Genomic DNA, 23,862 nt, shown 5'->3' with positions numbered 1-23,862 from the left:
AAATGTCGTGTTGTTTTTTTTGCATTGATGTATTTTTTCGATTTAATTATTTCATCGACTCTTTTATTCTTTGATTGAACAATTGTGTTGATTTGGTCTTCGAACGGTTTTGAGTCAAATTTGCATTTTTCTTCAAGAAGTGTAATTATAGTGTTGTATATCTCATACAACTTCTCGTTGTCATTTTGTGTCGAAAATGAAACCAACTCACTAAAAATTTTGTTTGATGCGTTATCCAAATCAGTGACAATTGTGTTGAGTGAAGTCCTGATGTTCTTCTTTCTCTCAAATATCTCATCAAGTCTATCAAAATGTCCCTCTGCATTTTCAATGCGTTGTGTGATATCAAGTGACTTGTTGTCAACAAAATTGTATTCTGTTTTTGATTTGTGAAAGTATGACACCGCCTTCGCTGCATTTGTGCACAGTGTCGAGAGTGCTGTTAACTCTTTTTCCATTGTTTGTTAATAAAGTTTGTTATTTTTATATTTTATAATTCATAAATGTTATTTAAATGATTTTAATTCCCAATTAAAAATGAAATTAATAATAAAACCTTTTATAAGTAGTATACACAAAAAAATAAAACCTATTATTAGCACGGCTGCAAATATAATTTGACTGGTGACTAGCAAACTTTATTTCGACAAATTAGCCAGAATTTGTGTTTGAAACTATTGTTTTTTGTTTAATTAATTACCATTTGTCAGTTACAAAAACATATAACTGTATATATTTATAAATAATTAATTTTACCTTTTGAAAATGAAACCTATTTAACACGTTCAAAACAAAAACGTAATAATAATAAGTTTTTATTTTTTTCTTTTACCTAAACCCTTTTTTTGCCTTCATACACAAAACAAATTTTTGAAAATTTTTATTTGTTTTTGTATCAACTCAAATTCGAATTGTATATTTTACAGTCACACAAATAAACATGAATGAGTTTGTTTGTGTAAAACAAGAGCAAAGCTTAAAAAAAGAAAGATGAAGTCTAATGATGGTTTGATATATTTGGTTGTTTTTTTATAAAGAGTATATTATCATTTGGTTATAACGTAAATTGTGTTTTTAAAGTAGTTATATTTATTAATGTGACTATTTGATATTGTTTGTCATTAAGTGGATTGACGATGTAGCGTTTTTTATATTAAATGTTGAAACACGATAAAGCGATATGAAATTTCATTCAAAAAGATTATTTTTGATCAATCTTAGGTAATTGAGTTCTCATTTGTTAATTATTTTAAGTAAAATAAAACTGACTATTGGCCGGTTTGGGTTAGAAAGGGGTTTTGGAATAAAAAATAATAAAAAATGATTTGGACAATTTCTTTTTTACTAATTTTTCTTCTTAAAAAAGTTTTGGGTTGTGAAAGTGTTAATTGAATCATTATTTGTTTTTTTCAAAAACAAAAATAAAGATTAATAATTAAATATTCAAAAAAAACAAAACTTCAAAAACAGAATGTTCAACCGTTTTATTGGAGAGTTCAAAAAATATACAAAGATAACATCTCAAATAATGCATATGGTGTGAAAAAAACTGCGAACAATATGGAAATAAAAAATAATCAATACTACCATCTGTAGTAACAACAAACATTGAGTTTGATAACTGAACAATTTTTATATTTGATTTTAATGATTTCCTTTATATCAATCAACATTTCAAATCAACAATACAGCAAAATGATAAGGTATAGGAAAATATCTAGTTAAACAAAGTAAGTATTGAAGATGTTGTACTGACAAGTGGATCAACCAGAATACAAAAATGCAGTCCAGTTGCTTCAAGACTATTCCAATGATGGGGAGATAAACAAGAGCATTAATTCAGACATACAAACATTGTAACGGGTAGGTTTTCTATTGTACCTATTTTATATTTATATTTTTGTGAATAATAAAAATAAATTCCAAGAAATAATTTTATTTTGTACAAAATTTATTTTATATTTTATCTTTGTAAAAAAACAATTGATCATAACCAAACATAAATCATGTTTAATTCATAAACAAAATTATAAAATATCATTAACAACTTTTAGAAATCAATTTTTATATTAAAAAATAAAAGTTTTAATTGTTATTTTTGTATTACATCTTTGTTTATTAAAAACGAATATAATTTTTTAGTTATTAACAACAGATTTAAAAAATATGGTAGATAGTCAAAAAACATACATTTTTTACTAATATGATTAAATAAATATAAGCCATTACAGTAAACCCTCAAGTTATGAAACACACAAAAGCATTACACAACTTAACATTTTTAATGTCCTTTTCTTTAGATTGATTATATTAAAATATCAAAGTGTTGTATTAAAAAACATCAATAAATTGTCAATTTAGTATTATATTGTTTAAAAAACAATTAACACCAATTTTTGTAACACTTTGGGGAATTTTGATTGAAGACAGAGACACGCACAAACCAAATGTGTATGCTGGCAGTTCAGTGATTGTATTTGGAAGTATCACTTCTTTCAAATTTGTACAAGCATAACAACAATAATATCCAATTGAAGTCACATGTGATGGAAATTCTATTTTAATCAAATCATTGTTATTAAAAAAGCATCCCTCATCAATTCGCTTTACACATATTTTATTAATAATTTCAAGACCAAACAGATCAACATCTCTTCTTGTCAAAACAACATTTTCACATGCAACTCCCATTGTTTCTTCAAAATGCCGACTTGTTGTATAACTCACTTCAAATTGACAATTTGTAATTTTATTATTTCCAATACAAATTTCAATTAACGACGTGCATTTTGAAAAGACATCAAACACTATTTTAACGTCTTTTTGCTGAAGACTCAAGTTTTTCAAATTTTCACAATTCATGAATACCCCGTCATCTATTATTTTCACGTTTTTCGAATTCAAAGAAGATAAGGAAATGCAATTTTTGAACGCAAATTTTCCAATGTGTGTGACTGATTGTGGGACTTTTATTTCATTCAGTCTGTAACACCGTAGAAATGCACAACAAGGGATATATTTAATTCCTTCACACAATGTTATTTGAGAGAGAGATGCACACATAGAAAACACTCCATTTTTCATATACTTTGTTTGTGGAATTTTGACTAAACTGTGACACATACTAAAGCATTTTTCACACAAGAGAATGTCATTTTTACATGATAGTGATGTTAATGAAACACAATTTTCAAAACAATGAATACCTATTTTAGTGACATTCTTGGGTATTTCTATTGTTTTTAAACTTACACATGACACAAAACATTTCTTTGGAAGTTTTGTCAAATTTGTGTTTAATATAATTTGTGTCAATGTTACACAATTATGAAACATATTATCATGAAGACTAGTATTATCTCGTATATTAATTACTTCACAGTAACAATGAAAAAATGAACTCGTATCATTTTGTGTCACAAAATTGTTAAATTGTGTTTCATTGATCATGTCAATTATTTTTTCATATTTAATACAATCCTTTTGATATATTTGGTCTATGTATTTCATATAGTTTTGTTTGGTATACATTTGAGCTAAATCATTATTTGTTAAGTCGACGTTATTAAAGTCGAGTCCAAAAGCTTTTAATCTTAAGTGACAATTATAACTCACAATAAATTTGTTGTGATCAACACCATTAGTTTCAATCGAAGTCAATTGTTTGTTGTTCTCGAACAAATTTTTACAAACAATTTTCAAACTTTTTGGAAATGAAATTTCTCTCAAATTTTTGAGTTCTGAAAAATAGTCTTTTTGTATAGAAACAACTCCTTCAGGAATTTCCAATCGAGTTATATTAATATTTTGAATTAATTCAACAATTGGATCATTATTTTTAATCAAATTTTCTAAGTCGAAAACTGTATTATTTTCAAATGACAGTTTGGTGAGTGTTGTGCACCCCCTTATAAAATTTGGACCAATTTTTGTGACACTTTTTGGGATGACGAGTTCTTTCAAATTGAAAGATGATGAAAATGCGTTATCACTTATTTCTAATACACTTTTTGGGACTTCAAATTTTGTCATATTGTTTATTTTAAATGCGTTTTTATTAATTCTTGTGACAGTCGATGGTACCACAAATTTTTTTGACGCACCAAACATAAAATCCTCTTTAAAATATATGCTGCAATTTTCTGGAAGTTCAAAAGGTGTTTTTGTTGTATTGCACACAAACTTCAAATCAAAGTCGACGATTGTGGATGGCAGGAAAATGGTCTCCAACTCGTTTTCGTGTAAATAAAACATTCTCCCTGTTACTCGTTCTATTTCCTTACAATCGAGGACGTTGCATTTTTCGATGTTATACATTGACAATTCGTTGTAATCACAACAACTCCGTGTGTTAATTTCATTTCTATTTGTTTTTATATTTTCATTATTGGAATCATCAGAATCTTCATCATAGTAATCTTCAATTTCATAAAAAACGTCCATGGGCTCATACCCATTATTCTTCATAATTTCTTTTTCTTCGTTTGTTATTTGAAACAACAATTTTTTATTAAAATTTGGGAGTTTCAATTTACTTAATTTGTTGCATCTATTAAACACGCCACATCCAGTAAACTTCACTTCTTCAGTAAAAAGTAGTTCCTCCAAATTTTCACATCCAACAAAGGCAAATCCTTCAACTATTTTTAAAGAATTTGGCATTTCCAAATGACTCAGAGATGTGCAATTTTCAAAAGCGAACATTTGAATGATTTCTAAATGAGTTGATAAAGTTATAGTGCTCAGAATATTACACAATCCAAAGGCAAATTGCTCTATAATTTGTACTGTATTATCCATTTTAATTGTTTCCAAAAAGTGGCAATTATAACACAGATACTCCGGTATATAAACTTGACCAACAAATTCTATTGATTTTAAATAACACAAATTAAACACGGAAGGCGAAAGAATGTACTTTGGAGTCACCATAAATGATATAATTCCACACTCCTGAAAACTATTTGGTCCAATGTAAATCATGGAATTTGGGAGTTCTATTTCTTTGAGATTTGAACATCTGAAAAAAGTTTGTGATGGAAGGATTTTAAGAGAAGTTGAAAGAGCAACACGAGTCAAATTAAAACAATCTGCAAATAATTGTTCACCGATATACACAACACTATTAGGAAGAACAATTTCTTTCAAATTTGATTTTGCAAAAGCTCTGTTTAGTATTGATAAAATGTTGTTTGGAATATTTAAAATGGTATCTGTATATGATTCAAAACAATTTTGATTTAAACAATATACGTTGTCTGGAATGACATTGCCATATATGAAGCGGTCTCTGTTTGTGTATTTGACTTTAAAACATTTGTTATACAAACTCTTTTCTCTAATATATTGTGTGTATGTAACAGGGTATAAATAATTGAATTTTTTGATGTTTTTGAGACGTTGGTCATACTTGGAATATAAATTTTGGGTTTGGATATTTGGAAAAAGGTGTTTATGGTGTGGTGTTATTTGGATTGGATTTATACGAAATCGTTCTAATATATTTGTAAACTTTTTGCAAACACTAATAATGTTGATAAAATCATCAAAAGAAGTCAAATAATAAGAAACTATCTGAATTGAATAAACATCTAGTTTTTTCATTTATATTTATTATTTGTTAGATTCATTTTATATTATTTATTAGTTTTATATTTCCTTGTTTTTGAATTAAAAATAACGAAAAAACATAATTCTGGAGTTCAATAAAATATAACAATATTATCAAAGTTTAAACTGGGTCTATCACGCAATATGGAAAATTGGATCTCTCCCCAAAAATGCATTTTAAAATGAAAAGGGGTTTAATTTATTTGTTTTTATGACAAAAATAAAGTAGTTTTAGTAAAATTCGAAGAATTGTTAAATTTTACAATCGCCAAAACATTTTTTTACAGATGAAAACTTTTTGCAGTGGTCGTTTTTCAACTTAAAACAACATTTAACAACAAAACTATAAAATATTAAAATGTATAGTATACAAAGTAATGGTTTATTATAATTATGTTTATATTATATATTATATAGAATAAAGCTATAAATTATAATTAATAATATTATATATTATTGTAAATTGTTTAATAAAGATAAAATAATAATTTAACTTTTTAAAATAGTTTTTAACAATATATAACATAAAGCATATTTATTTAGACTTCTTTCATCGACTGAACAATTTTTTTCAAAAAAATATTTAACACATTTATACTTCATAAAAATTTCAACTCATTTAAAACCACTTTTTTATTAAACCCGATTAATTAAGACAATAACGGTTTCTTTTCTTTTTTATGTCTCTTTCTTAATGCTTTAAATGCTTTTTTCTTTTCTTTCAATTGACTGACTTTAGTTTTCAGTTTCTTTGGTAGTTTTGAAATTTTATATTTCGCATCTCTTACTGAATTTTCAAATCCTTTTACTGTTCTATAAGCCTCATTTATTTTGTTGTTTACTTTAGTTTTTGCTTTTTTCATAATTTTCGAAACACCCCTTTTCACAATTGTCGTTGCGTTGTCATTTGAAAAAGATTTCACAACATTTGCAATTCTATTTGTTCTTTTACCAATCTTCTTTGATATTTTTAATCCGGCCTTTTTATCCTTATTGTTCAATTTCGAACTTTCATCTTTATCTGTATCGGCTGTGGTTTCCTGAACACCCTTTGAATTATTACTTGTTTGTTTATTATCATCAGTTTTTTTAAGTTTTTTGGCACCTTTTAACATAGTCAATTTGGAATACATCTTTCCATCTAATGACTTCATTTTTCTTTTTTTATCCTTCTTTTCTTTTTCAAGTAGTTTTTGTGCCTTACTTTCTTCATTAATTTCATTGTAACGGTCAATTGCGGCTTGTTTCCCAGCTTTTAGTTTGTCAGTAAATGTTCCTTCTGTTTCTAAAAATGCTTTTGAACCTTCTTGACCAACTTGAGTAGCTTTTATTCCAATATCAGCACCATCCTGTGTTTTTTGGATAGCTTTCTCAACAACCCCAGCTGTACTCGAGACAGCAAGAAAACCAGGTGATAAAGGTGTTGGGATTAAACCTCCATATAAGGAATATTTTTTCACTTTTTTAGCTTTTTTTTTCGGGTTTTCAAGTTTTTCCTTTACATTGCCTAACTTGTTCTGGATTGTGTCTCCCTTGTCAACTAATTTGTTTGCACCTTTGGTAACTGTTGACTCGACTTTATTTTTAATTAAATTGACAGCTTTGTGGTACTTCTCTTTTACATTCTTAAAAAAACTATCATCTTCAAGCAAATACTCCAAATCAAGACTATCAAATAAATCAGATAAATCATCAACTGAATTTGTGTCATAGTCATCACATAAAACATATTCATAATCAGAAATTTCAGCTGAATGAGATGAAATCTGGAAAACAAATAAGAAATAAACAATAGAAGTGTTTATCATCAATACTTAATAATATGATAAAAGTTAGTTTCATAGTCATTTTAAGACAAAAAAGAAACAATTTAACAATTTTGATGATCATGGGTTTGTTATTTTTTTAAAGAAATGATCAATATTGAACTGAATTTGTTTCTAAAGTTTTTTATGAAAGAATCTTCTTTGCATTTTAAATTGTTATTAAATAATAATATTTGTCGTTTGCAACTTAAAATATACACTAAAAAACATTCAAATGGTCTAAAAATAATTATATTCATACTTATTCAGTCAAAACTCCATTGTTTAACTTTTTTATTTAATAGTTTTCCAATATTGTTTTATCAACTCAATTATAATTAAATTGTTTTTAAATCGGATTTGTTTATAAATGTGGAAATAATTTAAATTGTTAAGCAATGCTGTTTTCTTTGTCAAATCTTCATTTTAAACGCTACCAAATAACGTTGTAACCCAATTGTTATTATATTGTGAAACAATTGGAATTAAAGTATAATTTTTAATATTTAATTTTTATTATTTATATGACTTTCAAGTTTTTTTCGACTTTTAAGATTTTTAATTCTTTCAAGCCAGCTCAATTTTTAATGGCGTTTATATTTTTATTAAATTAACAAAATTGTTTTTCAAAGTGCCACTTAATTCAATTTTTTATAAAGTTGTAATAAATTAATAACAAACATACATCATGGTAAATACAAATGTGATTGTAGTATTTTTTTATATTTGAATTTTGTTATTTATCATGTTAAATTTTAAGATTAATGATTCTAATTTTTGTGTTATTAATGTAACATTTTGTTGAAACCATTAAAATATATATTCAAATAACTATTAAAAATTTCGTTGTGAAAATACATTAAGATAGACAATTTATATTCAACAACTTTTTGTTGATAATTAGATGTAAGTGAGATGCCAAATAACAGTTTTTAAAATTGATTTAATTGTTATCAATTAAAAATTAAACATAAACATTTCGATTATACCATAACATTATGATTAGTTTAAAAGGCGACATTTATTGATTATTAATTTTAAACATTTAAATAATAATAATTTGTATATTATTTATTATAGTTAATCAAAACACTTTGGTTTAAAAAAAGTTCAAAAATTATAATTTGATATCTTTATATTGTGTAGACATGTAATAATAAATAATTGAATAAAATCATCATACTAATAAAAAATATCACAATATACAACTTTTTTGGTTTTTGGTTTGTTGTTTTTAGATATATAAGATATAAAATCAATTAGCAAGTCGTTTAAGATTTTAATTCAAATGATTAACATTAATGAATACACTCTGTTTTTTGAAGTCAATTATTATTGTCAATTCAACGAAATAAATACACTTTTCATTTATATTAAAAAATTACATACAAAATTCTTTTAAATTTTATAACATTTTAAATTTTATGTTACATGTTTACATACTAAAAATTATAAATAGTTTAACCGATTTTAACGATGGAAATGTAGCATATATTAATTATATATCTATATCAATTGTACATATAGAGGAATTAACAGGGACCACCAGAAAAACTAGGTACCAGACTAATTTTAGCTATTGAATATTAAGCGGATTTTATACAATAAAACGGGCAAATATATAAATAAATGTGTAATGTATTTATTATTTGGTATTAAAAACGGTTATTTTTCGGGATGAAAATAAAAATGAATGTGTTGTTTAAAGTATGAATGAACAACAGCTTAATATGAGTTATAATAGTAAGTTTATTATTATTAATTATTATTAAATTTTTAAATATTATTCTTTTGTTAAACTACAACTTCAACACAACCATTCAATTAAATCGTTCATTCATTTTATCAAAGATACCAATATATTCTTGTCTTTTTATTCGGTTGATTCAATAAGTCACTTTTCGGTTATCATTAAAAGTGACTAATGCCGTTCATGAAAATAAAGAAAATAAATAAATTATAAAAACATAAGGCATTCAGTAAATGATTGATGATTATTAAACGTATTAAACAACGGAAGATAAATCAATATAATAAACAAACTTTTCTTTGGCTCGGCTGGGCATTAACAATAGAGGCAGCTTCAAATGATTAATTAAGAGTTTCATATTTTATAGTTTTATATATTTTATTAAGAAACGGTGTGTTTATTAATAGTTGGTCCCTGGTTTTAAAAAAATAAACCAATTTATCCTCCAAAACCCCGATTATTTGTTTATTATTCTCAGACAAGGAAACTTTATAACAAAAATAAAACGGCTTAATTTAGTCTGATCCCTAGTTTATGATTTGGTCCCCGGTTTTTCCTCCACCTGTAATTTTTGCACAACCTAATAATCTTTACAAATTAATGTTTACAATTTCCATGTTTGCAAAATAATATACAGTAAAAATTCTGTCGGTGTGTGGAGTCATGAAAATGGTTTTCCCAAGGTGTGTAATTTTTTTTCTTTTCTTTTTTAATTTCTGGCAAAAAAACTAAAAAATAATCAAATTTGCAAAACAATTCACAATCAAGAAAAATGACAAAATATATTTTTTGTTTTTTTTGAGAAAAAAAACGCGACACGTGTAAACATAAAATATTATTGTGAATTTTTTTAAATCGTTTAATTGTTTAGAATAAGAACAACGCATTGTGGACTTTTGGTGCGGATTGGTATTTGTCAATTTACAACTCAAGTACGTCTTTGACATCAGCCTCGATTGCTGCATTGTCTTTTGTTATAACCTTGAAAAAATTTGCTTGTTCACTGTGTTATTACACGGTAGCATAAGGTGAGTGTCGATTTTTAGCCTTAAAAGTCATCATCTTGTCGTCCTTTGCCTTGAACTTCTTTGCGTCTGCAACCATCTTGTCCACCTGTTCCTTTGAGAGTCTTCTTCCCTGTTGTCTCGTTTTCAGCCGACACATTCAGAATCCCATTTGCATTTGTGTCGAATGTGACTTCAACTGTGAGACTCCACATGGTGCTAATAAGATACCAAACAACCCAAACTTTCCAAGCAGGTTGCAATGTGATGTCATCGATGCCTCGCCCTCAAAGACTTAGATGAGCACGCCTGGCTGGTTGTCTGCATGTGTCGTAAATATCTGTGACTTCCTTGCTGAAATTAATAAGTTTTTGTGGTATCAATTCTGTCATCACACCAATCACAAGCGTGCTCTTGTGATTGGTGTAAAAGTCGGTGCATTTTTTATTATCATTTAAAGTTTAATATTTTGAGAGGAGCATTTTCTGCTTTTCTTTTCTTATCTTTTTTGAATTTATTTTTGTTTGATAATTTTTCTCTTTTTAAGTTTTTATTACCAAGTCTTTACTCTTTTAAAATAAAAACAAATTTGCAATTGACATTATTTTTGCGGGTTTTTGTGCCAAATATGTGGGAAATCGTTATATTTCATCGGTGTGTAGACCACTTTTGATTGGCCAAAACCACACACCGATAGAGTCACACACGGTTGGAATCACACACCGATAGAATTTCTACTGTACACATTCTGTAACAAGACACACACAAAAGTTTTTATTGAAGCGTTTGGAATTTATTGTTTTTAAAGTATTTAAATTGATTTGTAGGACATCGTTCTTAATTAAAGTTCTTTTTAATTCAAAGAAAAAACTGAATTGTTATAAGTAAAAAACAATGATAATTTATCCAGTTTTCACTTTGTAAGGTTAATCAATTGTTTACCACTTTATCATAAATTTTCATTGATAATTTTAAATTAAGCCAAAAACAAAAACATCAATTATTTTATTTTTTGACCTTTTCTAAACTTGGGACTTAATTTTTTTAAGACATTCTTATTTTAGCCTTCCTAAAAACTTTAGTGATTGTTCATATTATAAATCTTCATATTTATATATATTAAAAACATTCTAACAACATATATTGTTTTCATTTTTGGTGTTTTAATATCATGAGTCGTTGTTCTATTAACTTTTAATATGCAATACTGATTATTTTTATTTTTTTTTATAAAATATTGAATTATTGAATTCAATGATTAAATAATTCATTTCAAAAATTGTTTTTCATAAAACCCATAATATATACATATTTTAAACGATAATTAACATTTCTATATTTCAGTATCGCCACTCTGCCTTATGTGTAACTTTACATTATGCAAGACTATCATAGTTAATTTATAATTAAAATGAATTGTAATATAGTTTGATGATTACTTAACAAAAAGACCAAAATCTATTTCAGTTTTTATTTATTTAAATGGTTTTTATAAAATAAAATTAATTAATATAGGTGTTGCATAAGGCAAAGTTTTACATATAGCAGAATCACCAAACTGTAATTGTCTAAACCCAAATTTAATAACTGCGACTTATTTATCACTATAATTTCTGTTTGAATTCAATATATTTATATATAAAATAATGATTTTTAAGTTTATAATCAAATAATTTATGGTTTACTATTTTGAGATTATTATTCAAGTATGTTCATTAACACTTTTATAAGTACCATGTTATTATTTAACCAATATTCAAAGTGATATAAAAACAATTTTGCTGTTAAATATTTTGAAGTTGTTTGATAAAATACACAATATAATAATTTAAAAATAAATTTTTTAATTAATTTTTTGAATTCCTGATTTTTAGACCATTAATTTTTTGTTTAGTATCATTTAAACAGTTAATAAATACTGAAAACATTGAAAAGTTATATTGGCTTTTTGTTATATTTATTACTGTTCTCAGATTTGAAATTAAAACACCCATTTTTCAGTTATTCAATTTTAACATACTGATTTTACTCAATTTAAATCCCCACAAACTGTCTTTAACAGATGACAGTGTTATTATTCATTGTTTCTGTTATTTCAATTGAAGAGAAATCAATATGCATGAACGACTTCCTTGCCTTCAATTATGAAAATGACCAAACACCAGTTATCAAACAGTTTGACTGTTATTTGGATCTACCCAATCCAATTAAAGTTCAAGGCATTAACAACCAAGCTTTGTGTTACGTCAATGAAAATTTTATGTACCTAACAAAAGACAATCACACTTTTAATCGGTGTGGAGAGTATTTACAGATAGTTGGAGCCTATCAAAAACAGGTTTATTGTATGATCGCCGGTTATATGAATGTGTTTAAAGAAGGTGTGACTGAAACATTAGATGGGAGATACATATCTGTCAACTCCAGAATATACAACCAACTCTCTCCAAAAATCATTGGTAAAAACAGTTATGCCTGTCAGTTTACTTTTAAATATGTATACCCGGATTTGGGTATGAATCCAACTCTTGTGGTTGTTGAAAGAAAACAAAATAACAATATCATCGAAATCATCAATTGCAACCAAATTATGTACCAAATCAGAATCTATTCAAAAACAATAGACGAATACTTTTATGCCAATGAAGATGGAAAATTTGAAGTTCCAAATTATGAAGGCAATTACACTGTAAGAGTCTTTTCTTTCTATAATAACAGACTTGAGATTAAAAATATCAATTTAAACCAAGCAGATTCATTTGAATTTGACTCAAGATTCCCAGCAGATAAAGGCGGGAACTGCTATTATGTTGTCAACAATGACGTGTACTCCCCGGATGAGAAAAACGAATCTGTCTACTTCTTTAAGTGGCACATTTTACAGCCTGATTATGCCACCAACCTCGTTGAAATGGAGAAGACTCCAAATGGAATGATCTTTGAGCCAACTGATATAGTCAATGGCAAAGGATTTATCTCGATTGGATATGTCTATATCACTGAAATGATGCTCGACCAAGACTTCACTCATGTGCAATTTGATATAGAAATGGAAGACACAACAGACTTTGAATTGATTCTGGCAGACTTGGTGTATCAAACAGATTATAATGGATTCACAAATACATCTTTTGTGTTTATTGATAAAGACCTGAAAACAAAATATTACAAAACAGACAAAAAGGTGTCGATCACAGCTTATTTCAAACCAAATAGAAAACAATTTTCAAATGGAGGTTCAATCAAGTTTTTTGTTGCTAAAGGATCATACGTGAGATTACAAAATACCACTTTGTTCAGATCAAGTCTTGCAACCAATCAGTACATCTGCGACTCTACTTCTTTTGATTGTTATGGAACAGAATGTCAAATCACAAACGATTCATATCCACAAGGAACCAGCATATGGAGTGAACACTGTCGACCGGCGTGTGGAGTGTGTAGAGAGGGCTTTGTGTGTACAACAGCTGGTAGATGTATCACAGAACCAAATGATAATTTGAGGAGTGGAATTTCAAAGGTGTTTACTCTATTATTTTTGGTGGTTATATTGGGGGTGTGATTCATTTTTATTGGACTTTTTTATTTTGTGTTTAAATTTGTTTTGATAAAACTTACAGGAGAAAAAACAACATTTTATTTTTTATAAAAGGTGTATTGTAAAATAGATAAATTATTTGATAGTTGATTAAAACCAAGTTAATCTATTAATACAAATAAACTTTTATTATTGTGTATATAATCAAGTGTTTGTAAAATGTGATATGTATATCACAACTTTTAATTGAAACATCAATAAGCATAACACAATCAAACTTTAAAAAGAAGAGTGTATTTTTTGTTTTACAACAAGAAAGAGCATTTTTCAGACCAAAATTAAAAAACAGTTCTTTATCAAGCAAGTCTTAATGTTTAATAGGATAAAAATGCCCACTCTTGAGAGAACAAAATTACAATACTCCCCTTTTTGAAAAAGGTTGACTGTATTTATATTCCATTTAATATATTATTAAAACAATTGTTAAAAACATAAAGACCTGAATGGCAGCAAAGTAATATTTGACAAAGACGACTTCTTTGAGGAGTGAGAAACAGATAATTATAGATTTGGTGAGTTGTAATTGAATTTGTATCATATTATCTTATTAACAAGTTGGAGCCTTGTTTTTTATTATTCCATCAACCGTATTTATTGACAAAATATTTTGTTATTTAGTTATATTTTTAATTTATTATTTTATTATAAATTTTGGGTTTTTCAATCAAAACAAACTTAGACAGATTGATCAATTTATTTTATTATATCAACATTGAGCGTATAAACAAAAAATGTTGTTGCAAACAACAGTTGGGCGAACTTTATTGTTCAATGTGATAGACACAACAAAGGAATTCAACAATGAACAAAAGATTGTATTTAAAATGTTGCAAAGAATAAATGTCTTATAGCAAAATTCTTCAAGTTAAGGATGCAAATAACATGTTTGTTAGCAACATTTTCTTGTTATTTTGTTCAAAAATTTTACCAATCGAATGTATTGTTCACTTTCAGATGTTTGAAAATGATTGGTCAAATGGTTTTTAACCTTATTTGTGTTATTGATTGTGTTATTGGTTATATAGTTTCTGAATAGTTATATTAATTATATTCTATTTGGTTTTATCTTTTCCCTTTAAGTTAGGAACATTTTCATTTAAAACGACTTTAAAAAATAAAAAAGGTTAATGGACAGACATTAATAATAATATTGGATAAATTCTATCACACTGTAACAAATAAATCCTATATAATATTAAACAGTAAAATATAATTTGTTTTTTGGAATTTGCAAAGGAAATCAATATATAACTTACAACAAGTATGTCAAAACTTTATCAAATTGTTTTTATTTTTCGATATCCAAATTAAATCAATTTCAACATTATCTAAAACAATTATGATATAATATAATAATGAGTTAATAACGACAATAAAAACTAAAGTTGAATTAATAATTAATTCAAGTACATAATAACTCACTTTATGTGTGAAAACAAAAGAAATAATAACAACTAATTTGTTATACGAGTTATGAAAGCTTGTTTATGATCATTTTCCATAAACTTTATTTTTAAATATACATTAATATTAGTGGTTTTAACCAATTAAATAACGACTTATAAAAGGTTGAAAATAAAAAAACGAATAGTGACTTGTTACGGGTTGGTACGAAACCCCTGTAATTATCTAAAACTTTTCAAATCGTCAATTAATTTGTCAAAATCACAAAAAAATATATTTTTATTTAGAAACGACATTTTTGGATAACATTTGTAAGCCAACTCCACGAACGCGTTCTTAAAACTTGTTCTTCTATGTCACTTCTTATGGTTTTACACAAGACGCGACTTGTTATGATCATGTTTTGAACAGTTATAAACAAATGTTTTTTTATAGTTTTTACTTTTATATTTTGTTTTTGTTTTTGTTATAAAACACTTCTTTTTTTCCAATTTTATATCTTACTTGTTCGTGCTGACGTAGTAATTAATTTCTTTGAAGTTTGAAAGGTTCAAAACAATTTGACAGATTTTTATAATCCCTTCAGAGTTGGAAGAAAAAAGTCCGGCTAAATAATAAAAAATAGTAAATGAAATCAATTTAACTAAAAGATGAAAAAACATTTATTTTTTACAAAAAACAATTTTTTTTGACATACCAAAAAATTGTATGAAAAAAACTTTGAAACTAAAATAAAATAATTTTTTATTATAATTATTTTTTATTCTTATCAAGCCAAATTTTTTTCTCCAACTGTGTTACAAATACCTTTAAAATAGTTGGTATTTGTAGAAAAAACTACCGGCAAACTATAAAAATGGTTTCTAAAAACTATTTAATGGTTTTTTCAATCCAAAATTAAAAAAAAAACAGTACAAAAAACTATAATATACTATAAATTAATGGTTTGCCTGTCCTTTTTTGTGTGCCGGGCTGTTTTTCGAGTATCTGTATCATATTATTAAAAATATTTACAATTTACCAAAAAATGGTCAAAGCCCAAATAAATGTTTAAAGTAAAATAAATAGTTAAAAATATCAATATAGAACTATTTTAAAAATAGAAATGGGTTTCTCAGCATTTTTTTGGTGTCTCCTTCTATGAATTTTTTAATTAGTTATTTTCAAGGTAATTAACGGGATATATATATATCCTTCTTACAATTATTTGGTCTCTGATAATTATTTAATCAACTGTCAATAAATACACAAACCCTAACATAACCCTATAATTAAAACCACACAACACCATAAAAAATAAACAAAACATGTCAAAAGGTATTAAAACGACAATAGTGGGGATACACCCGTCTTTAACAGACGACGAGATACACGAGTTTTTGAAACCATATCAACCAATTAGTGTCGACATTCCTCGATATGCCGAAGACACTAATCTAAGCTATTGCGATGTTCTATTTGACAACGAAGAAGCTGTTATGGACCTAATTGCCAAAAAGGACAAAAAGATATGGCGCAAAAAAACGGTGAATGTACGGAAGGACCTCAAAAATCTCAAAAATGTGCACTTTTCATATCCGGGGCTCAAAGTCACTGAAGATGAGGTGAAAAAGTACCTCAGTGAATTTAACCCCATCAAAGTCACACAAATGACGAAGAAAAAGGGAGAAATGAAGTCGAACAATATTTCTGTTGTGATGAAGGATATTGAAATGATCGATAAACTCAAATTTGAATGGGAAGGAAAAGAACTGAAAGGAGAGAAATTGCATATTGTGGGAAAAAATAAGAACGGAAGCGCTATTAAACAGTGCAAAATATGCAACAAGCTCGGACACACTGCAAATAACTGCAACGATAAATTTAAAAACGTCGAGTGTTTCATATGCAAAGGATACGGCCATAAACAATGGGATTGCCCACAAAAGAAGTGCTTGAGTGACTTGCAAAAGGCAGAAGAAGATGATGATGGTCAAGAAACAAAATATTACGCAGGACAAATTAGAAATAACAAAGAGAACTACTGATTATTTACGTGTTGAGATGCTTTGCGTAATTTATTACTTTATTATTATTGGGGTTTTTGTTTAATTGTGTTTTTAATATCTTGTTGTTTTGATATTGAAAATGTCTTTATAACAATAACATTTAATAACAATTATAAAGTTAACTTTTTAATATTCATCATATTTCTTGGGCTGATTCTATTTATTTATAGTCAAAAACACACAATAAATTATATATAACTGGTTACAAAAAAATCAAAATGAGTGTCTAATACTTGTTGATATAGAAAATAATTAGAATATAATATTACCATTATGATTATAAACTAAACACACCCATTTTTTATTTTTACAGTAAAAGAAAAAATTAATTAGTAGATTAAACGGAAAAATAATACCCCTCAATAGTAGTTATGAAATTGTTTTTTCCTTTCCCCCAATAAGTGTTTTTTATTTCGATTGGTTGAAACGTTTCTTAATGAAGGGATTCTCTTAATGGGGTACACTAATGAGAGGTTTTACTTTTTTGAGTTATTTTTTGAAAAATTTTATTTTCAATTCATTTAAAGTTACAGATTTGAGAATAAAATATTGAATTGTCGTACACCCAAATGATTGGCCAGTAGTGTGACAATTATTATTACGACAAATAATCGCCTTTGACTGCGATTTTTTTTATTCAAATATATTTACAATTATAATTAATCTTTTGCAAAAAAGTTCAAAGTTCGCCTAATGTTTACCTTTCTCAAATATTTGGTTAAATGTTATATTAATCTTATAGGTAATAAATTGTTAATACATTATATAGTTTCGAATTATCTTGGTAAACGAATCTAATTTGGTTTGTAAAAAGTAGACAACCCTATATTAAAAAGTAAAATAAAGAAAAAGTATAAATCATTGTTAATAAGGGTTCGTTGATAAAACCAATTATAAAAAGGTAATAAGGTTAGGAAGAGATACTCATCACAAGCCATAATAAGTAAGTATATAATAGTCGAATGCATTGTTAATAAATTTCCATTTTGCTTGAAAGCTCAAGGAACATCATAGTGTTTTCGTTCATTGTATTTAGTTGCGTTCTAGTATCGCTTTGCAATCTTGTGGGTTGCCACTTTTTAATGAACTGGATTTTTGCAAGGATTTTGTGTACGATTGCGACGTAATAACCACATGTTTCAATGCAAGGATACGCTAGAAAAAAACCTTAACATTTTTTTTTGAATAATTTAAAATACTATTTTTAGATCGTTGTTGTGTATATTTTTTATTGATTTTTGAATTTTTTACATTTTTTTGAATGGCATTTTAATCACAAAAAAAACTTTAAAAAAAATAAATGTATTTTTAGAAATATTAATCAAAATTTACTTGGCGGTTGAGTGAAACGTGGTGACAGTTAAGTGGCATTTTAACATACTCAACCACATATAAAAACAAAGAATTTTAGGGGTTATTAAAACAAACAGTTTCTAAATGTTGCAATAGATTCTTTAAAGAATAAAGTCAAACAATATTTATATCAAACATAAAACATTTTTATTTAAATTTACAAAACCGCTGGTATGATAGAGTGGTGTTTTGGGTTTTTTGGATTAATATCTGCATCTTCATTCCATCAAATTGTTTCATAATAAAGTAGACAGAAAAACATTCAACCAAAGGTATTGTTATATTTAGAATAAACGGTTTAGCCTTAAACGTGTATTTAATCATATTTAAAAACTTAATATTTACACAATGCAATTAATACTCTTATGTTTATTTGCAACAAAAATCTTTGGTTGGGGAGAATTAAACAATGTAATAGGATTAAATTATTATGGCTCATCAGACGAATGGACAATAAATTATGAACCGAGAGACGTTTTTACTTTTAATTCTAATTGTTGTACAAACCTAGAAAAGGGCTACAATGATACAGATTTAACTATTAATCCATCAGTAAGTCGAGACTGGAAATTTTCAGGAATCATTAACATGAAACACATATTTTTTATGACTCGACCCCGACAAGAGAAAATGACTATTTATGAAGACGATCGACCAGATGGACTTGTCATCACTTTTGGGTGTTTTGATGGAAGCACTGGGTGCAGACAAACACAAACATTAAGAACTGAAGTTATTGTTAAAAACAAAGGAGTTGTATTACATTCAAAAATAGATGAACAGTGGATTATAACAATTTCAAGAGATCAAGACCAAAATAAAATTCCACTCGTTTATATCGATGGAGAAGTGCAACAAACAGTATCAATAAATTTATCATCTTTTAATCGAGCAGTTGATACTTCTCCTTCAATGTATTTACTTTCTGGAATCCTTATGAATGAACATGTTAATTTATATTCATCTGACTCTACACATGAAATTAAGTCAGTCTGCACAAGTGGAAACTTTTCAAGAATGAAACTTGTTTCTAAAACAGGAACATCATATGGTCCGTCGTATAATTGTCATTGCGAACCCGATTCTTTAAAACCTTTTGATGAATTTGATTATCCAGATTGTAAACACAATAGCACATTCTTCGACTTAAATCTTGTTGGGTTCACCGATTATCGATTTAAACAAGTGGGTTGGGCAACAATCAATTATAGCGAACGCCAAGAGCTTGTACTTCACTCAACTTTAGATTCACTGCATTTTAAGATTTTGACTATCACACCAGTTGATTTGGTATTTAATGTTTATGTTAAAATCGACAAATTAATATTTATAAAAGGGAATGTGTATTTTGAAATGGGTGCGTCAATAGATTCCATTGAATATACAACTGAAGCATTAATAGAAAACGAACTTTTTTGTGTTAAAAAGGAATTTCACACAAACAACAACTCATTTGTTAAACAAGGAAATCAAGTCTTTTACATTCAAAACCCATGCAAAACTGTCCCATGTTCAGGAGATAATTGCATTGAAATCAATGGATGTTACTTCGTTTTAAATCTCGGTTGTGACTTCGTTAGATCGTGTCCAAATGGTATGTTTATGGATGGAACTTTTTGTTACAGTTGCACAACACATGATTCCAATTGTGGGTTCTGTGATAAAACAAAATGTTTTGAATGTAATGATGGTTTTCGTCTTGAAGCTGGAAAATGCACAACATGTCAAGAAAATTGTAAAAAATGTTCAGAAAATATGTGTATCGAATGTGATCAAGGTTTTTACTATGAGAAAGGGAAATGTATTGAATGTTCTGTAGGGTGTAAGAATTGTATAAAAAATTCATGCAAGGAATGTGAAAAGAATTTTTATTTGAATGATGGAACTTGTCTTGATTGCCAAACATTCTTCCCCAATTGTCTCGAATGTGATAACGGACAATGTAAGACGTGTCAAGAAGGTTATCATTTGGATCAAGATGGCACTTGTAAAAGGTGTTCCAATATTTATCCAAATTGTAATTTGTGTAATGAAATTGAGTGTATTGAATGTAACGAGTATTCATTTTTTAAAAATGGGAAATGTGTCAATTGTTTTGAAGATTTTCCATTATGTTCAACTTGTGACCCAACTCATTGTACCTTATGCAATAACGGTTATTTCCTTGAGAATACTGTTTGTACAGAATGTTCAACAAAATACACCAATTGTGCATTGTGTAACAACACTCATTGTAGTGATTGTGTTGGAGGATATTTTGTAAATGAAGGGCAATGTAACAGTTGTGATACAAAACATACAAACTGTGTGAATTGTAACTTTACACAATGTCTGACTTGTTCAGATGGCTTTTTTGTTGATAACGGAAATTGCATGGAATGTCAGAATGGATGTGAGTTGTGTGACCAATTTGTTTGTAACAGATGCAAAAGAGGTTTTTATTTCTCTGGTGGACAGTGTGTATCTTGTTCAGAAGGATGTACAGATTGTGATGAAAACGGATGCTCTCATTGTACAAGTGACTATTCTCTTATTGGTGGTACTTGTGAACTTTGTAAGAACGTATTTTCCCATTGCTCGGTGTGTGTAGAAGATCATTGTGGAAATTGTGAAGTTGGGTTTTATCTTGAGGGTATGAGCACTTGTAATTCATGTACTAAATATGATTCAAACTGTGGTTCGTGTAACCCAACATCTTGTTTGGGATGCAATGGAAATTATTATTTAAAAGATGGAATGTGTGTAAATTGTGAAGAGTCGTTTCCAAATTGCATGGAATGTACAACTGAAAAATGTACCAAATGTTCACCAAATGCTTTTGATATAAATTCGAAGTGCCAATTGTGTTCAGAAGTTTATTCCAATTGCAACTCGTGTAATAAAACTCAATGTCAAGAATGTGCTCTTGGATATTTTGTTGATAAAGGCCAATGTAATAAATGCTTAACCAAATATCAGGGTTGTGAAAAATGTGACGAAACCAAATGTTCACTTTGTAAAAATATGTATTACTTAAACGGAAATGGGTGTGTCAGATGCAATGAAACGTTCCACAATTGTATAACATGTACTTCATTACAGTGTAATGCATGCTTAAACGGGTTTTTTGTCGACCAGACTGTTTGCAAAGAATGCAAATCGAAGTACACAAACTGCATTCTTTGCGATGGATCAAGTTGTCTTGAATGTGAGAATGGGTTTTATCTCGAAAGTAATGTTTGTAAACCGTGTAATTCCAAATTTGATAATTGCATATCTTGTGACGTATCAAAGTGTTCTGTCTGTGATAAAAACTCGTTTATAGAAAATGGAATTTGTAAATTATGCTCTTCTAAATTTGCTTCATGTGAAAGATGCAACGCAACAACATGCTATTCTTGTCAAAATGGTTTTTATTTGGACAATGGTCTCTGTTCAACATGTGAAACAAAACATCCAAATTGTGAAGTGTGTGATGAAACGGATTGTTATAAATGCAAAACTGGACTCTTTTTACGTGATGGGAAATGCCTTAGCTGTGGTGATATTTATGACAATTGTTCAAAGTGTGATGAGACAAGGTGTTTGGAATGTATGGACCACTTTTATTTGTCGAATTACAAATGTAATGGTTGTGAATCAAATTGTGATGTTTGCCACTCCGAATCAACATGTTCCAAATGTTTTGATGGATATTATTATAAGGAAGATGACAAGACGTGTTCGTTGTGTAACATGAAAGGATATTACAAAGATGGTAAAAGTTGTAAAAAGTGCAGTGCAACTTGCACCGATTGTTTATCTCAAACAAAATGTGTGTCGTGCGTGGAGGGGTATTATCTCGTTAATACCACGTCAGAAGAAATGACAGAAGCCTTTGGAACATGTACAGACTGTTCAACGCGTGGTTGCACAACATGCAATTCAACATTGTGTATAACGTGTGAAAGCAATAAATACATTGACGAAAGTGGGTTGTGTTCTGTGTGTAAACCCGATAACGGCAAATGTGTTTCATGCTTTATTGATGAAAACCGAAACAAAAAGTGTGAAAAGTGCAAACCGGGATTTTGGATAGAAGATTTCGAATGTGTGACTTGTGAAACGTGTGGAAGCAATGGGTGCTCGAACAAAACGAACGGACTTTGTTTCAACTGTTTATCTCCAAACGAAGTTTTGATTGAGGGTATTTGCCAAATTGATGAAAATTGTATTTCCATTGAACCCAAGACGAGTGCCTGTGTGGCGTGTGAATCGGATTATGTTTTGATAGGTAAAAGGTGTGTCAAAACACAACAAAATACAACAGAAGACCTTGTCAACTTCGAAGGAAATTATTTCACAAAAGAGGAGTTTCATTGCAAAGAAGTATCTGATTCGAATTGTGTTTTGTGTTTGGACGAATATTACTTAAAAGACCTACAGTGTCTCAAATGTGATGAAATACTTACAAATTGCATAAAATGCGGACTTTTGAATTACTCAAATTACAAAGAAGTTTACTGTGATGTTTGTTCAATTGGGTATTTCCCGGAAGCTGTTTGTAAGATTTGTTCTGAAATTAGTGGGTGTGATCAATGTGTCAACTATCTTGAAAATGATATATCTTCACGAAAGTGCACAAAGTGCCTTGATGGGTATAAGTTGTCCAATTACACATGCCAAGAAATATCACATTGCGTTAGTGGTGTTGGTGAGAGCTGTGTCAAATGCGAAAGAAATTTCTTGGTATCATCTGGGGAATGTGCGCCATGTGGGGATGTTGTGGAAGGTTGCGTGGAAAGTCTTTCAAATCAGTGCACTAAATGTGACGATTTGCATTATTTGAACTCCGACTTTATGTGTGCAAAATGTGATATCTCAAATTGTAAGAAATGTGATGCCATAGGATGTGTTGAGTGTTTGACAAATTACACACAAAGCGCAGACTATTCTGCGTGTATTCCATGTGATGATATTCCAAATTGCCAGAACTGTGACAACAAAATTCCAATGAAATGCATTTTGTGTTCCCAAAATGCATATTTTAAAACACCAAAAACTTGTGAAAAGTGCACTTCAATACCAAAGTGTGTGTTGTGTACGTTGTATGGGGAGTGCAGACAGTGCATTTATGGACACTATTTGGACAATGATGAGTGTCATAAATGCAACGAAATTGATGGATGTCTCGAATGTACAGCAACAAAGAAATCTTGCACAAAATGTAATGAGACGTTTTTCTTAGAAAATGGAAAATGTGTGAAGTGCAAAGACTCATTTGCAAATTCGGTGTTGTGTGACCAATTGCAATTGTTGACATGTGAAAAGG

General features: G+C 28.2%; 5 protein-coding genes across 5 annotated transcripts; 3 read left to right on the top strand and 2 right to left on the bottom strand.

Moving 5' to 3' along the window:
• Window positions 1-2,352: 2,352 nt before the first annotated feature.
• Window positions 2,353-5,604, bottom strand: EIN_354240 (hypothetical protein; the record flags this gene model as incomplete). The annotated part of the gene is made up of 1 exon (XM_004253875.1): window positions 2,353-5,604. The coding sequence occupies one exon, from the start codon at window positions 5,602-5,604 to the stop codon at window positions 2,353-2,355; it is 3,252 nt and encodes a 1,083-aa protein (XP_004253923.1).
• Window positions 5,605-6,260: 656 nt separating this feature from the next.
• EIN_354230 (hypothetical protein) lies at window positions 6,261-7,418 on the bottom strand (the record flags this gene model as incomplete). Its single annotated transcript, XM_004253874.1, has 1 exon — window positions 6,261-7,418. One exon carries the CDS (start codon window positions 7,416-7,418, stop codon window positions 6,261-6,263), a length of 1,158 nt encoding a protein of 385 aa, XP_004253922.1.
• Window positions 7,419-12,231: 4,813 nt separating this feature from the next.
• On the top strand, window positions 12,232-13,731 carry EIN_354220 (hypothetical protein; the record flags this gene model as incomplete). Its single annotated transcript, XM_004253873.1, has 1 exon — window positions 12,232-13,731. The coding sequence occupies one exon, from the start codon at window positions 12,232-12,234 to the stop codon at window positions 13,729-13,731; it is 1,500 nt and encodes a 499-aa protein (XP_004253921.1).
• A 2,747-nt stretch (window positions 13,732-16,478) lies between these two features.
• On the top strand, window positions 16,479-17,198 carry EIN_354210 (hypothetical protein; the record flags this gene model as incomplete). The annotated part of the gene is made up of 1 exon (XM_004253872.1): window positions 16,479-17,198. One exon carries the CDS (start codon window positions 16,479-16,481, stop codon window positions 17,196-17,198), a length of 720 nt encoding a protein of 239 aa, XP_004253920.1.
• Window positions 17,199-18,920: 1,722 nt separating this feature from the next.
• On the top strand, window positions 18,921-23,827 carry EIN_354200 (hypothetical protein; the record flags this gene model as incomplete). Its single annotated transcript, XM_004253871.1, has 1 exon — window positions 18,921-23,827. A coding segment is annotated over one exon (4,907 nt), but the record flags the coding sequence as incomplete, so codon positions are not given.
• Window positions 23,828-23,862: the final 35 nt, after the last annotated feature.

The sequence above is a fragment of the Entamoeba invadens genome (genome assembly GCF_000330505.1).
Source record: "Entamoeba invadens IP1 unplaced genomic scaffold scaff_1105074725265, whole genome shotgun sequence".
Taxonomy (NCBI): domain Eukaryota; phylum Evosea; order Mastigamoebida; family Endamoebidae; genus Entamoeba; species Entamoeba invadens.
This window is presented reverse-complemented; position numbering and strand designations above follow the sequence as displayed.